Source organism: Asparagus officinalis, chromosome 2, assembly GCF_001876935.1.
Source record: "Asparagus officinalis chromosome 2, Aspof.V1, whole genome shotgun sequence".
Taxonomy (NCBI): Eukaryota; Viridiplantae; Streptophyta; class Magnoliopsida; order Asparagales; family Asparagaceae; genus Asparagus; species Asparagus officinalis.
Window position 1 is genome coordinate 31804584 of NC_033795.1, and position 15791 is coordinate 31820374.

The 15791-nt window shown below is 33.3% G+C and overlaps 1 protein-coding gene across 1 annotated transcript in view; it reads left to right on the plus strand.

Annotated features, from left to right (window-relative positions):
• LOC109831023 (protein MICRORCHIDIA 4-like) overlaps positions 6–15791 on the plus strand; it is a gene marked incomplete at its 5' end in the record, with an annotated part of 53599 nt that continues 37813 nt past the window's right edge. Inside the window, 8 exons of the mRNA XM_020398368.1 lie at positions 6–156; positions 1403–1480; positions 1634–1668; positions 1763–1841; positions 6699–6791; positions 6905–6989; positions 12034–12109; positions 14832–14960. Coding sequence (XP_020253957.1) covers positions 6–156; positions 1403–1480; positions 1634–1668; positions 1763–1841; positions 6699–6791; positions 6905–6989; positions 12034–12109; positions 14832–14960 — 726 coding nt within the window. The remainder of the gene's footprint in view (positions 157–1402; positions 1481–1633; positions 1669–1762; positions 1842–6698; positions 6792–6904; positions 6990–12033; positions 12110–14831; positions 14961–15791) is intronic.

Below are 15791 nucleotides of genomic sequence, written 5' to 3' on the forward strand. Positions count from 1 at the left end.
TTGATCCGCTGCCGCTGGAAGATGAGGCGGACCCCCCGCCGCCGATCGCGGAAGTGGGGCCCACTAGGGTGCCTACTGTGGGCGAGGGGAGTAGACAGTTCTGGAAGGCTGGGGATTATGATGGGAGCTCGATCGCCGATTCTCTGCCTTCAAATGGTAATTTTTTGGGTAGATTACGAGAAACCTCTTCATTTGTACCCAGTTTTCACAGGAACCCTCACCTATTAAGCTCAACAGAAATAGTAGTTTTAGACAGGCTTTAGCAGAAAGTTACAATGCAGGCGAAAATTACATGCTTATGAATATATGAGTTTTTTCCTTTTTTACTTTTTTTTTGGGACGTAATAGATGAGGGGATTCCTTGAATAACTGGGCACAGATATAGGTTTTTTTTTTGTATCGTGTAAATTTAACATGCATGTGGTTTTTATTGCAGAAGTAGAAGTGAGTTTTATTTCAGTCATACTATGTTCTTGGCTTTTGGTAAAAATGAGGGATTCACTAGATTTTAATAAATTTGTCCATGCATGTCATTTTGGGTAACGCAATGAAAGATTTTCGGTATTATTTGTTCTTGAATTTTGGTAGAAATGGGATTTCACTAGTGTTTTTTATGAAAACTTGTCCATGCATGTGACTTTGAGCAATGTATTGAAAAGTTTACATTAATAACATTTGAATGCAAATGGGGACATTTAGCAAATTGATTGTCGATTCTTTGCCTCTTAAGTGGTAAGTTCCTCTTGTTATGTTGTGGAAATTTATCATGCATGTAGTTCTTATTGCTGATTAGAAGTTACTTCTTTTTAGTTGCAATTGGTTCCTGACTTCAAGAATTTTTTCGAAAGCTTGTCCATGCCATGTAATATGTTTGTTTTCAACATCATGCATGCTGAAATTACTGATGAAGTTGAGTTGCAATTGTTCTGGGGGTATAATCTAGCATGTTGTTTAGGTATGAAGGATGATTTTGTGGGGGCAAAAACTGGAGCGGGACAATGTGCTAGCTGTGTTTTCTTGTACAGATATTTGGGTTCTTTTATAGTTTTTTGTCATTTTTTCAACAGAATTTCGCCACACATGTACTCATCGATTAATGCAGCAAAATTTAGTACTACATTTGCATTTTGCTAGAAATGTTTCTCCTAATTGAATGCAAATGAGACATACTAATCCATTTTCCTGTTAAAATCTTTGGATTTCCTACGACACATGAGACAGACTGAGATTAAATGTAATATTGAGAGGGGAAGGGGATACATAATGTGTTCCCCTATTTTATTCTTTTATGATAAATCTCTCATAGATTTTTCTGCTTAATTGGGAAATTTTGCTCACAGAATTATGGAAGATTTATAGTATTCCTTTTTCTGTCTTTTGTTCTCCTGTCTCATGGTTTCAGGAATTGGCATGGATCACGTCAGAGTTCACCCTAAATTTCTACACTCAAATGCTACCAGTCACAAGTGGGCTTTGGGAGGTAAGCTTCATGCTTTTCACAACTGATACTTGTATGATTGTATCTTATCCATGTAACCTATTAGCTTGCATTTTTGTAAGGTGTGGCTCCTTAATTTTGATGGTTAAATTGGTTTGGTTATTTAGCTAATTGCACTTTTTTCTTCTTAAATAGCTTTTGCTGAGCTTTTGGATAATGCTCTTGATGAGGTATTTACATTTATTCTACTCGAATCTAATAATATACATGCATCATCTCCTACTGTCCTACATTATGTTAGAAAATATATTGTTTTCTTTTCAGGTTTGCCATGGAGCTACAACCATTAATGTTGATGTATTGCAGAACAGGAAAGATGGGACCAGAATGTTGTTGATTGAAGGTATTGATCTTCTTTCTACTTGACCTTTTTTATAGTGCAAACACACAATGGGGTTTACCTATTGTTGCTTGGTTTTGCTGGCTACTATTATTGGAAAAGTGATACAGTATATGTTTGGTTTAAGAGAAATAAGAGAGGCATATAACGTTCGGATCCTGGTGCTATTTTGTCTTGCCTTCTTGTCTGCTGGGAGACATTCATGTGCTTGCTTGATTTTCAATTAATGCATGCATCGGTTAATGTTATTACAATGTGAGAGCAAAAATAACACTTCTTTACAGTATCAAAATGACATAGTCCATGGATTGATTGCATCTGAAAAAAGACCTGTTAAAAGTTCAAAGTTTTAAACTTCTATCTAGATGATTTTATCACATCAACATTCTGTAGTTGTGTTGCATAATTTACAATATTTTGTTCTTATATACAACCAAATTACAGTATAAAAGGGTCCAACCTTCCAAATTGAATCTAGTCGAATCCTACATGTGTCTTGTACTCGTGTCTTACGATGCCTTAATACCTATTGTTGATGCTCTGTGGTTGAACCTTGTTGAACTTAAAGACATTAGGGTTAGTTGCACCTAGAAATATACATGTTACCAAATCTTATAATTCCTAATTTGCAAATCATATAAACCTGAAAAAGGAACATCATAGTAATAGAGTAGACATAACATCCTCTTGAATAAAGTTCAAACCTTTGCGCTTTATCTCATAGAAAATTCGAAAGAATATGCAATTTTTTAAAATATAGAATATCTTAGATGGTTGGTAATGTCTTGCAAGTATCCACTGTGTATCATGTATTGTTCTGGGATACGTGCTGGACATGAGCATAGGACCTACAACAAGTGTCCATGCAACACAAGTTAGTATGTGTATTCAAGTGTTCTATTGCATCCTTCTCAAAGTTTCATTCAATAGCCACAGCCAATCCTAAAAGGCAAAGTAATTGGAGACTACTTTGGAGAATTGAAAGTTTTAGGAAACTATTACGTAAAATGGAAAATTAGACAAATAGGGTATCACTTCCTCACAAAGATAAGATAGAGAATTCTGCCATAATAGATGGGCATCACACCCTCAGAAGAAAGAGAGGGAATCACACCTTCACAGAGACATGGTTTGTTGCTCTCGCACCAATGAAACAAATCACATCCTAATCCAAGTTTTGAGAATAGTATTATACGAGTGAAGTTGGAAGGTTTCATAACATGTTTAGACAAAGAAAGGATGGAAAAGAAGAAAGAATGCATAAGGAAAATGTATTTTACTAATCGAGAATGTGAACAGTTGCATAACTAATTAGTGCTCATATGTAAATGAATAACTAGGTTTTTTTGGGGGTTAGGGGGGGGGGGTATTTCATATTAATTTTAGATGAAAAAAGTATGGCAAAGAAGAAATAATGCATAGGAAAATTGTAAATAAAATTTTTTATAAATAAAGAATGTGTAGAATTGATGTATTATAGAAACTCAAGCATAAGCTACTACACTGCTTGTTCAAAAATAAATAGGTGTGCATCTATTCATGTTCTCTATTACTATATATATATATTTTTAACATTTTCCTTGTGCATTCTTTCTTCTTTTCCATTCATTCTTTGTCTAAATATATTATGAAGCCCTTCAATATCATTCATTTACAATGTTTGTATGATTTTGGAAAACAAAGCTTGGCCTGCATTTCACATCTTTGTCAGAAAAGTGCCCAAAGTCATGCTCGTTTTTTACCTCAAAAGAATATTATGCCCATCTATGATTTCTTTTGATTTGCAGCTTTGCACTAGGATTGTTGTGTCAGAAAATAAGTTATGCAAACTTTATGTTTTATTATATGACAAAGAGGTAAAAGAACATAGAACTTATTCATTTTGTATCTTCAAAGTTTTAGTTCTTTATTGAAAAAATGAAGAGCTAATATAAACCCGGAGCAGTTCTAGCTAATTGGTAAATTTTGATAATGGAAAAAGGCCTTCATGACCATCACAAACAATAATTGGTTTGCAAAGTCACATATTAATCCAAAATATGAGAACTTATTCCTTCAAATGATATTGAGAGATGATGAGTAAACCATTCAAAAAGTTTACGTACAAGAGATTCAATCATTCAAGCATTAGCTACCACTGGTTTAGAACAAACAAAGAATGCTAGTGAAAAGAAATTTGGACATAGAGCAATTCTAGCATTGAATAAATTTTGTAATCGAATCTCATTGCATTAAACCTTATATAAATTATTACAATTAGCTACTAATTTGCACAATCTATATCCACATCTTCAGAAATGAATCTCATTACGTAAAAGCTTATACAAATTCACCTTCAAAATTTCCTTATGCTTCAAAGTGGAAGGGTGGGGGTGGACGGTGTTGAGGAAAGGAGGCTGGAAGTGGAAAGCTACTCCTAAATTTCTTTTTGTGTGGGGGAGGAAAATGAATGGGCTCGGTAGGAAAATCGAGTTGTGGATTGTTGTCTGGTAATGGTTGTTGCCTCTCTTTTTTACAAGGGAGAGTTGAGAGGTTGGAGATGATGGAAGTTGGAGAGATAGAGCAATTATTAGATAATTAATTGGGGAATTAGTGAGAGTTAGTGGAGAAAAGTTATGAGTGAGTGGTTAAATGAAAAATTGATGGTACTTAGGGGCAGGTTGTGAAAAATGAGATTATTATCATGTGGGTATTTATGTTTGAGTATATATGTGTTTTTATATGTGTATGTATGTGTTTAGTTTTACAACAAAATGAACATCCATAAGAATGCATGCTTGTGTTTTATGTACGCATGTATGTGTTTTGGGGGGCATTTCCAAAGAAATATTTTAACCTAGTAACCCACTTTTATAATAGTATTAGATTATGTTTTCTCTAATCCTAAGTAAACTAGCACCGTTCCAATGAGATGAGTCTTTGACTTCGAGTTTTGAAGTAGGAAAAAATGAAAAATCTTTGAGTATTGTCGTGTCTATCAGAACTCTAATATTCAATTCCTTCATGTTCAGCTTTTGGGACACCTGCTTTAGAATCTTAAATATTTATTCATGAATCAAAGATTGGTTTGGTACCAGTTAATGGAAGTGGGTTTGTAGACCAAAAAAATTCTCGAACAATCTAAAACATTAGATCAGAAAAATAGGTAATCACCCCTTTACAAAGATAAAATAGGGAATCACATCATAATAAAATAGGATCATACACATAAGAAAGAGAAGGAATCACACATTCGAAGCAATAGGATTGCTAGTCTCACCAATAGAAGGACATAACATGCGATTCCAAATCTCAAAAGGGTTTTGTTAACAAGTGCCCCTATCTCAAAAGGGTTTTGTTAACAATAGAAGGACATTCACTTGTTAAGAGTCATTAGTTAGGTTCTCAATTACTTTAGTAGTCTTGATAATTTAAAAAACTCATGAATAAAATTCATCAGCTATTAATGATCATTTCGAGTTATTTAAGCTTTGCACATATCATTACTTTATTAGTCTTGTTATTTAAAAAGTAGTTTTTTTAAAAAAAGTAATATTTTCTTGAGAAAATTTATATTTTTTGAAAAATACAAAAATATATAAAATGAAATTATCTAAAGTAATAATATTTTTGGGATTTTTTAATTTATGGAACGTTTTTTGGGATAATTTTTATTTTATTTTTAAAAAAGTAATATATATTCCAAAACATATTTTTTAAAACATTTGGAAAATAATTATATTTTACAAAAACATTTTGAAGAAATAATATTATTTCTTTGAAAATTATTATTTTTCACATATATTATTTTTATTTTATTTTGTAAATAATGTATATTTCGTCAAGAACATATAAATATTCTCAAGAAAATAAGTTTTATAAAAGTTTTTTAAATAATAAGACTAGTAAAATAATGATATGTGTAAAATATTAAGTAGCTTATGTATTTTATTCATGATTCTTTTTCAAATACCAAGACTACTAAAGTAATTGAAGCCTAATTAATGGCTCTTAACAAGTGCCCCTTGGGCACTTGTTAACAAAGCCCATCTCAAAATTATCTAAATCAATCTATCTACGCACATAATTTGAAGATTGTAAGAGTATTCTAAGACTAAAACTAAAATCAAATAACTAAATCTAAATTCAAATAGGACAACTCAATTTCAAATTTAAGATCTATTAACTTATCCTAATTTCAAGTAGAACTAAGAGACTCGAATTCACATTTTAAATCTAATATTAACTAATTCTAAATGCAAATCAAATATCTAATCCTAAACTCAAATCAAATATTTATTCTGAAGTAATTTTGATTTCTCCGACCGCAAATTAAGTAGAGCTCTTCCAACGAGATGAGGCTTGGGTTTGTTCTACTATTACCGAAGTAGTTCTCTGTTGGAAAGGCTTAAATGGCGATGATATGATCGCACTTTGTGATGTACTTTGTAAGTATTTAAGAATAACTGTATATATTTTTTCCTTTTTTGCGTACAACTTAGTTTTCAGGTACGTCTCGTTATATCTTCCTTATCTATGATATGGCCCTTTCTGAAATTGACAGTTAGGTTGCTATCAATTTTCTTAAATACATACTTGACATTCCACAAATACTTCATTCTACTAGAAAATCTGGAGGTAAATGAGGTTCCTGAATATATTCTAAAGTTAATATTGATTTTTGAACTATTTGAATAAGATTAAATATTCTTGGGAAAAGTAGATTTCTTTTCTATTAGATACAGTGGGAATATCTTAACTTAAGATGTAATATTATACTTTTATTTTTTTAAGTTTCAGTTAGATGGGTTGGAGATTTCTTTTCTGTTAGTTGGGGTGGCGATATCTTTTACCAGTACCTGTTATTTCTTTTTTGTACAGACAATGGTGGAGGAATGGACCCGGATAAAATGAGACAATGCATGTCCTTGGGCTATTCAGCGAAGAGCAAAATTGCAAATACTATTGGACAGTGTGAGTCAAGCGAAGTATATTCTTTGTACTGCAAATCTTGTATCTTTTTTTATGTGTGTAAAAGGGTGGGTGCTTGTTTTCCTTAGAGTGCTAATACCTCTTTTATACATTAGATGGAAATGGTTTTAAGACAAGCACAATGAGACTTGGTGCAGATGTCATTGTGTTCTCCCGCAGTCATGGAAAAGATGGAAAAAGGTTTGATGCACTGATCCTAAAGTTTACGTCTAGTAAGTTAATTGGGTAAATTACACTTAAATACCCTTAGGTTTAGTATTGCACTAAAATACCCTCACTTTTAAAGTACAGATAAATATCCTAAGGCTCTGAAATGTTTCAGTTGTTAAAAAAACCTGGATGGGGTTAATACAATCCATTAAATGACATTAATGCTCCCCTATTAAATTCACCTACCGCTGTAATGAACCCTCTCTCCCCTCGTTAAAAAAAACCCTTTTTGTTACATTTTTCACCATTCTCCCCCAAATTGACTGTGCCTCGGGTAAACTTCGATCCCTAGTGGGTGTAGGGTTTTTTTTAATGCCTACAGTGGGGAATTTGAACAAGCATTATCAATTTGGTTCTTGAAGTGACTTTTTGCAAGGTAGCTTGAATCTAGGTTTAGGTTCAACCTAATTTAAGTAAAATTATAACCTCTATTTTATGACAAAAATCAAGAGCATTTGCATAAGTTCTTGTTAATTGATGATTATCATTCGTTAAAGAGTAATTTGGTGGCTGTTTTTTAAAACATTAGTTGTTAATTTTGATTTTGGTTAACGAGAGGATTTTTTTGGCATGAGGGTTTTGTTAGGTTAACTTGGATACTGTAAACATGGAGAAAGATGAGTTTTAGTTCATATTAGTGAAGAAAATAAGTTTCATATAAGAAGATAGTAGTAGTTGTAAATTTGATAAACTTTAGGGATAACGGAGAGCCCCAAACTGCCACATGCCGTCCAAAAGGGAATATTCATCGAATATTTTAACGGTCATGTAATGGAGGGTATCAATGTACATTTCAGAACCTTAGGGTATTCATTTGAACAAGTTTAAAAGTTAGGGTATTTTTGTGCAATTTTGGTAAACCTTAGGGTATTTAAGTCTAATTTACCCAAATTCATTTGACTACATCACGCACATTAGTGCACAAGATTTCGCTTGCCCATATACACTTGTGTGAAAGATTTTCTCAGCATGTTTTCAGTTAGTGTAGAATAATTTCATTTTCTCAACATGTTTTCAGTTAGTGCAAACTAAATGTTTTGATAAAAATATTTGTATCTATACGGGTTAAAATATAAAAGTATAAACCTCGACTCCCACCACAACTACATTAGTAGCAGGGATTTTAAGATACTATGAGCAACCTAAGTTTGAATTTTGGAGGCCACAAACTTCTTTGCTGGTTTAAAAAAAATTAATACCGCTGCGTGAGACCTGGTTTCTGCCCGTAAAAGAGCCTTCAACATGCAAGGGCATGTTAGAATTTAAAATTATAAACCTCGACCTTCATAAAACTTCAGTGTTTTGGTGTAGTGGCAGGGACTCTAAGAATATGCTTCGCCTTTGGAAGCTGGTTATTAATATATAATACTACTTTTTACTGCTAATAACCTTACCTTTGAAACAATGTTCTAAATATCAGATGTCGAGGATATATCAAATGGCAGATGCCGGGGATATATTGAAGATAATACATATCTAGGTGTCATATTGGATGATATGTATGTACAAATCATAGATGTTCAAAGTTGATGCACTGAAGAATGATGTTACGGGGAAGGAGATATCTTTTGCAAAAGGATTTGGTCTGAAGTGTGCCCTAATTCTTCTGTTCAGTTATTTACTTAACCAGATATTTGTTTAGGTTTAGACCTCAACTGAAAAAATAAGTCCAAAAAAAAAAAAATCAAAACAAATAAGTGCAAATTGACATTACAATGTTTCAGCCTATTTTTTAAGGCTGAAATGTCACTTGATATATCGGGAAAGTCATAACATATCACCCAAAAAGTGCAAAAAGCAGTAAAGGATGTTGAAACCATATTGTTTTGCAGCAAGCGTTGTAAAAGGATGTATCGGACGATCTATGAACCATGTCAGGATATTTAAAACAATGCTTCGAAGGTAAAGATAAGTAGTTTTGTGTATTGTATAGTCACACAGAATGTCAGTTATTTAGGAAGTTTACTTTTGGTAATGGCTACAATGAGCATAAAGAATGTGACAAATTTGTTTACAATATTGCATAATGGTTGCACAATATTTTCTTCCAGAACAAGGACAAGGTGATAAACTAAATAGTTGATTTTGACATTTTGTTGGCTATGCTTAGGTAATGCAATGACTTCTGCTCAAACTAAAATATAGAATTGAAGGCTTTAGACGATGGAAACACAAGCATTTAAGTGCTTTGCGAGTGAAATCTCCCAAACACTTAAACCCAATGGTTGAGGTCTTAGCGAAATGGCTTAGGGCTTTTTTTTTGCTTTTTAAGTGCTTTTTGGACTCATTCCTACATATAGGTATATAGAGTAACTGGGCAACAACCTTTAGTGAAGCTAGTATGTCCCTGACCCATTCCATGTTTCTGCTTTTCAACATAATGCTAATTTATTTATTTAATAAAGACAAGTTGATAGGATGATGATATAATAGTTTCATTTTCGGTTTACATAGAAAACAGAATAGATTTAGTTGTTTTTAATACACACAACACATTCTTATGTATAGAACAATAACAGAAAATTTCAATCCAAAATTTTGTGTTTGACTATATGGATCTTTTTCTTTCATTCAGTTCTATTAAGGACCAACCATCTTCAGTTAAATTAACTACCATGATGGGCTTCTAATTGCCTCTATTCTTATTCACTTTGATCTACGTCTACTCCTCCATTAACTGCAATCTTCTTTTCTTTCATCCAGTTCTATTAAGGACTATCTTCAGTTAAATTAAGTAATACTACATGCTTCTTAATTGCTTCTATTCATGTTCACTTTGATCTACTTATAATCTCCTGTTAATTATAATCCTTTCGTTTCTTCTTGGTGTTGCAAATAACGCCATTTATTGCAAGTTTGCAACCATCTCAATTGATTATCTCTCGTTTATCCTCGATTAAAAAAACATTCTCCAACTTGTATGAAAATATGCTTATTTCTTATGGCATCTCTTAGATAATTCCGCCCATTATCTCCGCCCATTATCTCAGTATTCTCATTCTATTTGTCTTTTTAAACATAATGTTTTTGTATTGGAACTATTTTTATTTATGAAGGATTGATGTTGTTGTAGTTTTCTTAAGCAATTTTTCATTTTTTAAGATTAAATTTCTTTCTCATTTATTTCATCTACACTCCATTTGGACTAATCGAACTTCTGCATTACAAATTCCCATATTCTGCTGTTTTCCATGAGTCTGAGCCATATTCGCATTTGGACTAATCGAACTTCTGCATTACAAATTCCCATATTCTGCTGTTTTCCATGAGTCTGAGCCATATTTGCATGGAGATGCAAGGGCACTGGAGTTTAGTAAAATGCCATGATACAAGAGATTATAGCCCATGATAAGAACATTACTTTCGATTTCGTTCCTTGTTCAGTTGATTTCATCTATTTCATGCTAGTGGTTATACATGGTGATAATTAGTATTTTATTTGAGATAATTAGTATTTTATTTGAGTTAATATTCTATTTGAGAATTATTTCATTATACAAATATGTTGCTGAAAGAAATTTTCTCGCGATCTTGAATGGGAACATTTTGATTAATTAATTTGGTTACTTGAGATTTATGTTGAGATTGGGTGAGTTTGAATGTTTGGCAATGGTGGTGTGAATCGTCAGCTTGTCTATATATACTTTAAAATTTCTCTTCTTCCAAATAAGTTTTTTGTCTAATGAAAGGTAATAGTTTATATGCATATATCAATATTGTATTGGATTAAGGCCATGTTTGGATTCTTGGAATAAACATCCATTGGATTTTTGGGTTAATGCTCTGTTTGATTCACTATCTGAGTATTTTCTTTTGTTAGAGTATTCTAGGATAAATATCCAAAATGTTCATTTGTGATCATATTAAGGCCATATTTGGCTAGAACGGTTGGCGACATTGATGTTAAGAGGGTGTAAACATTTTAAAATGCGTTGTATCCTGTGTTGGCATACCAATATTGTGCTGTCCAATATCAAGTGTTAGTCAAGAGTTAGTGTAACAAAATAAAGATCTTCCTAAAATAGGAGGTAAATTGCATGACCCAAAAAAAAAAACACTCAGGACATGACAATGATCAGTATTTCTTATGCTTGTTAAATTGCATGTGTTCCAAAAAAATAAAAAATAAAATAAAATAGAAGAGAGAGAGAGAGAGAGAGAGAGAGAGAGGGAGGGAGGGAGATTACTCAGGGCATGGCAATGATCAGTACCTCTTACGCTTATTCTATTAGGCATATTGCAAGAGTTGGAATGTGTTATTTTCGAGCATGTTCTAACTCTTGTTACTAAGCGAGGACGGAGGCCCAATTCTATCATAAGGTATTAATTGGTATGCAAAAGTAATTTGATGGAATGATTTGTTTGGTTATCAATTTTTGAGCAAAATGCTTGATGGTTAAAATTCAAAGGGGTTTAGTCCATATATGACTAGAAAAGTGAGTCAAGTGACATAGCATCCCCTCCTTTCCGATCATTGTATCTTCCAATTGCAAGTCTTTATAGTAATATGACATATCCGTAGCTATTCTAGAAGTATAAACCTCACCCCAGTCTTCTCTTTAAATGTTCCCGATCTTCTGTTCCCATGTCCCCACAAAATGTACCTTATTAAAGAACCTTTCCAATACAACACAATGTCAAAGTTACAGTGAGGGTTTAGGTTATAATTTTATACTCTAACTTGTCCTTGTTGGTTGATCACCCTTTTTCATTGGCTAAAACCCAGAATCACAAATTCTAAAACGTGTTTAAAACAATGCCGTTTGACAGCGTGATATTGAAGGAAGTTGAACTCTTACTGCACTCCAAGCAGATATAAACGCTTCTTAGTCCCTTGTAGTTCATATAGTTAAGGTCGGTAGGAAAAAGAGGGGTTTGGGTACGAATGCTGTTCACATGAAAACTATTTTTTTAGTCTATGCTCAGCAGCTGAGCTCCGCTTTTGTCCTAAGTTTCTTGTATTTTCTTCCGCTCTAGACAATATATTAAGTAATCTGCCTTGACTTGTCATTAGCCCAACACAAAGCATTGGCATGCTGTCCTACACTTTTCTGAGGAACACTGGGAAAGAAGATATTGTAGTTCCTATGGTAAGTTTTTTCTTTTTCTTTTTGGCATTTTTTATTGTATATCTGAGCCATATTTCATTCTTATTTGTTGAAATAGAAAACATGTGGTCCTCAATGTCTCATGTCTATGCTTCTATGTGATGCATCTGTTGGTTTTTTAAATTACTGATGTAGTTAATTAATCTCTGTAGGGTTTATGTATATTCTTCTTCATAATTCTTCTTTCATTATTTTAATTCTCTTCCTTCGCTTTTTTGGTACATAGTTTGTGTATATGATGATGAATTGATGTAGAATAGAATGGATTTGATGGAGCACCTACTTACCATGTCTTAAGAATTTCCATGTACAACTATCGAGAAATTGACTTAATATGTTCTTTCAAATTAAAACATGTCACCAAAATGTGTGGAAGCAGCTATGAACCTTGCATTCCCAGTTGTTCTTCAATGTTTCATTCTCATAGACATAAGTACCATTTCTTTCCTTTCTTCCTCTTGTGCACTCATTTTATCAGATAATGACGTGGGCAATGCCATGGTTATTGATGAATATGCATATGTATGTACGTGCACACGCGTGTGGTCAGATTATTGCAGGAAAATGATCAGAACTATGTCAGTGCATATCCTCAAAGAAAGGAGTGTATCTATATTTAAAAAGTGAACCTGAGTAAATAACTCGTAATCTTAATGCTCTCCATGTATCCTACTGTACTTTAAGATAGAGCCAGATGAATTACCTATTGCCAAGAAGCACCTGATCTGTTGCCTATTCTGGTGTTGATGTTGTGAAGGACTCTGAGAAACTTGCGGTTCCCAGTTGTTCCTGGAACAATGTTAGTTTTTTCATTGTTCACTCACTGTACACGGTCAGACAATGTCATGAACAAGGACAATGCTTATTAATGAGCACTTAAGGACATAGACAGTTACATATGGCAGTCCTTGCTTCTATGAGTTTTATAATAGTCTTATTTACATGTTAGCTTTTTGCAGGAAATAATGAGAAGTATGTATGTACAGATTCTAGGGAGTGTAGTCATATTTATACTCAAAAAGTGACCTGAGTAAATTGTACATTAATTATTATAGTTCTCTCCATGTATCCCACTGTAAATTTAAGATACAATTGAATGAATGGCTATTGGCAAGAAGCAGGTGGTCTGTTAGAACAGCGATAATCTAGGTTGTATAGGTATGAATATGGATACAGGTGCGGGCGACAACAAATCCATAAAAGGTAGGCAAAGAAACATATATGTATGCCCCCCCCCCCCCCAAAAAAAAAAAGAAAAAAAAAAAGAGAGGGAAAAGTGCTCATAAGGTGACATATTACGTTCAACCTAAAGAGGCATCCCTTGATGTGTGGGATTAGACTATTCCAATGGATGATCAACTCCATTCATCATACTATGTCTGAAAAACATCTGTATAACAAAATTCATGATGTTTTAATACATCTTATACATATTTTTCATTATCTCTTTTAGTTGTATTCTTTTAAAACCGCTAATTTTATGATCACTTTGATCCATGAGTAACTACAATCCAATATGCCTAATATTTTGTTTAAATACAATCGAAGCATATAAATCAAAATGAACGGAGTGAATCAAGTAAATTGATTGCATATAGTGTAGTTTTGAAAGTGCTCCCATAGATTGAATTTAAGGTGTCACCTTATGTCACGCGTCGGGCCTGCGATCCCATTGGCGCGATGTAGGCTGTGGGACCCATTGAGTGTAGTGCGTTGTTGGCTCAAACCACTGTGAAAATCAACTAGCCGGTGTTACACTTGAGCCATTGGCTTCGCATATAACCACTTGATAGTTTGTTGAATGATACTTGTGATTCTTTGATACCATTGAGGTGGAGGGACCATAGTTCTATTTATCACAAAAATTTGATAATTCACAATTCTGAGTAGTACCCCTCAATATGGGAAATTGAGATAGTAGGCGGATACAATTACTATTTCGTGCTGACATTTCTTAAGAATAAACATTTAAACACTCTAGTGAAGGAACTGAATTAACTAAAATTTGTGGGCAACCCTGTGCACTCTAATTAAACACAATTCAGAAGATCTTTTACAGGTAACTAATCAAAATATATGCTTGCATTTTGATTGGTTTAGATATTTCACATTTAACCCATTTTATGATTAACTTAATCATTAGGATAATTGGGGATAGAAAAAGAGGTAGTACCTAAGTACGGGGTACTGCACCATTTTTAAGTTTGGGAATGAGGCACAGTTGGTTATTGTTTACGTCATTAACTTGTTTGTGATTTTTACGACTGAGCCATTTTTAGCAGCATCTAGCATGCTTACAGCTTAAAGACTTGTCAGTTATTACCTTCGTAAGTCCTACTCCTATATGCATCTCAAATTTGCAGTAAGAATATTATGAACTGATTCTGAAACTTTATAGGTTAGTGCAATTGTTGAGATAACTTCTTTTTGTACTATGATACCTATTTTATATGTAGGAAGAGCTGAGCCTGAACTTGCCTGGACCAGCTGTGGCTCAACTAAACCTGCTTTGTTAACTAAAGTTTAATAGAAACCTTCTAACCACAGCTTTAATGTGAGTTGATGGAGTGACTTGTTGGCTTATTCCCTGTTAATGCATACTCCTAAGATCTTTAATATTTTATTTTACCATAAAGGCCTACTTCCTCATGTTCTTGATGGAATTTTATGAGCCATACCATCTGAGATTTAGTTGTTTTTGCAGCTGGATTATGACAAAAAAGGTCAAGCTTGGCACAAAATGACGAGATTATCTTCAGTCGATTGGAATATAAATTTAGAAACCATACTACAATGGTCTCCCTATTCGAGTGAAGCTGATTTACTTAAGCAGGTAACATAGATTGGTAGAACTGGAGTAACATTGTTGATGTGAATATTAGAAAATATTGATTCTTTTTCTGTCTTTTATTTTGGCCGTTGATTCCATGTCATAACCACCCCCCCGACCCCCCCCCCCCCCCCATTTCAACATCTCAAAACAACGTCGGATTTATGCCATCATGATTGTGAAATTGTTATCATGAGTATTTTCAAATGCACTGCTAATTTATTTCATAACAAAGTTTCAAATGCAATGCTAACTTATTTGACAATTTTTTTTTCATAGTCCTTTATATTGCCTTACACCAGTTTTATTAACTGATGCCATGTACATTTGTAGATGCCTAAGAACCTTATATGAAAGGCAAATACCTCTAGAGACCCATAAAATCTTGTATAATGTCTGACAAGCTATTTCCTTATCAATTAAAAGATAGATCCCATATAAACAACTGATAATCATATCAATTCTATCACTTCTTTGCTGTATTTCCTTGTATAACAATATTGAAAATATAATCATATTGCTTCCTGTTGGGCACAATTTCATTTTGCTGCATTTCCTTGTACAGCCTCTTCCTGAAAACAGCAGTGAGACTCTTTTTTATTAAATCAATGTGGTTGCACTTGTTTGGCCTTCTGTGGAGAAATTAAGAAGTAATTGAATTACTAAAATATACTTAACTTGGTAACTCCAGTCTATGCCAGCTACCTGTGTAATACATAATTCTTCTTGTTAGCATGATTAAGTAATTGCATGGTTCGAGTCATAATGTTCTAATTTTTTTAACGCTCGAAAATTGACTTTACTGGCAAAATTAAACCACTAATGTAGTTGGAC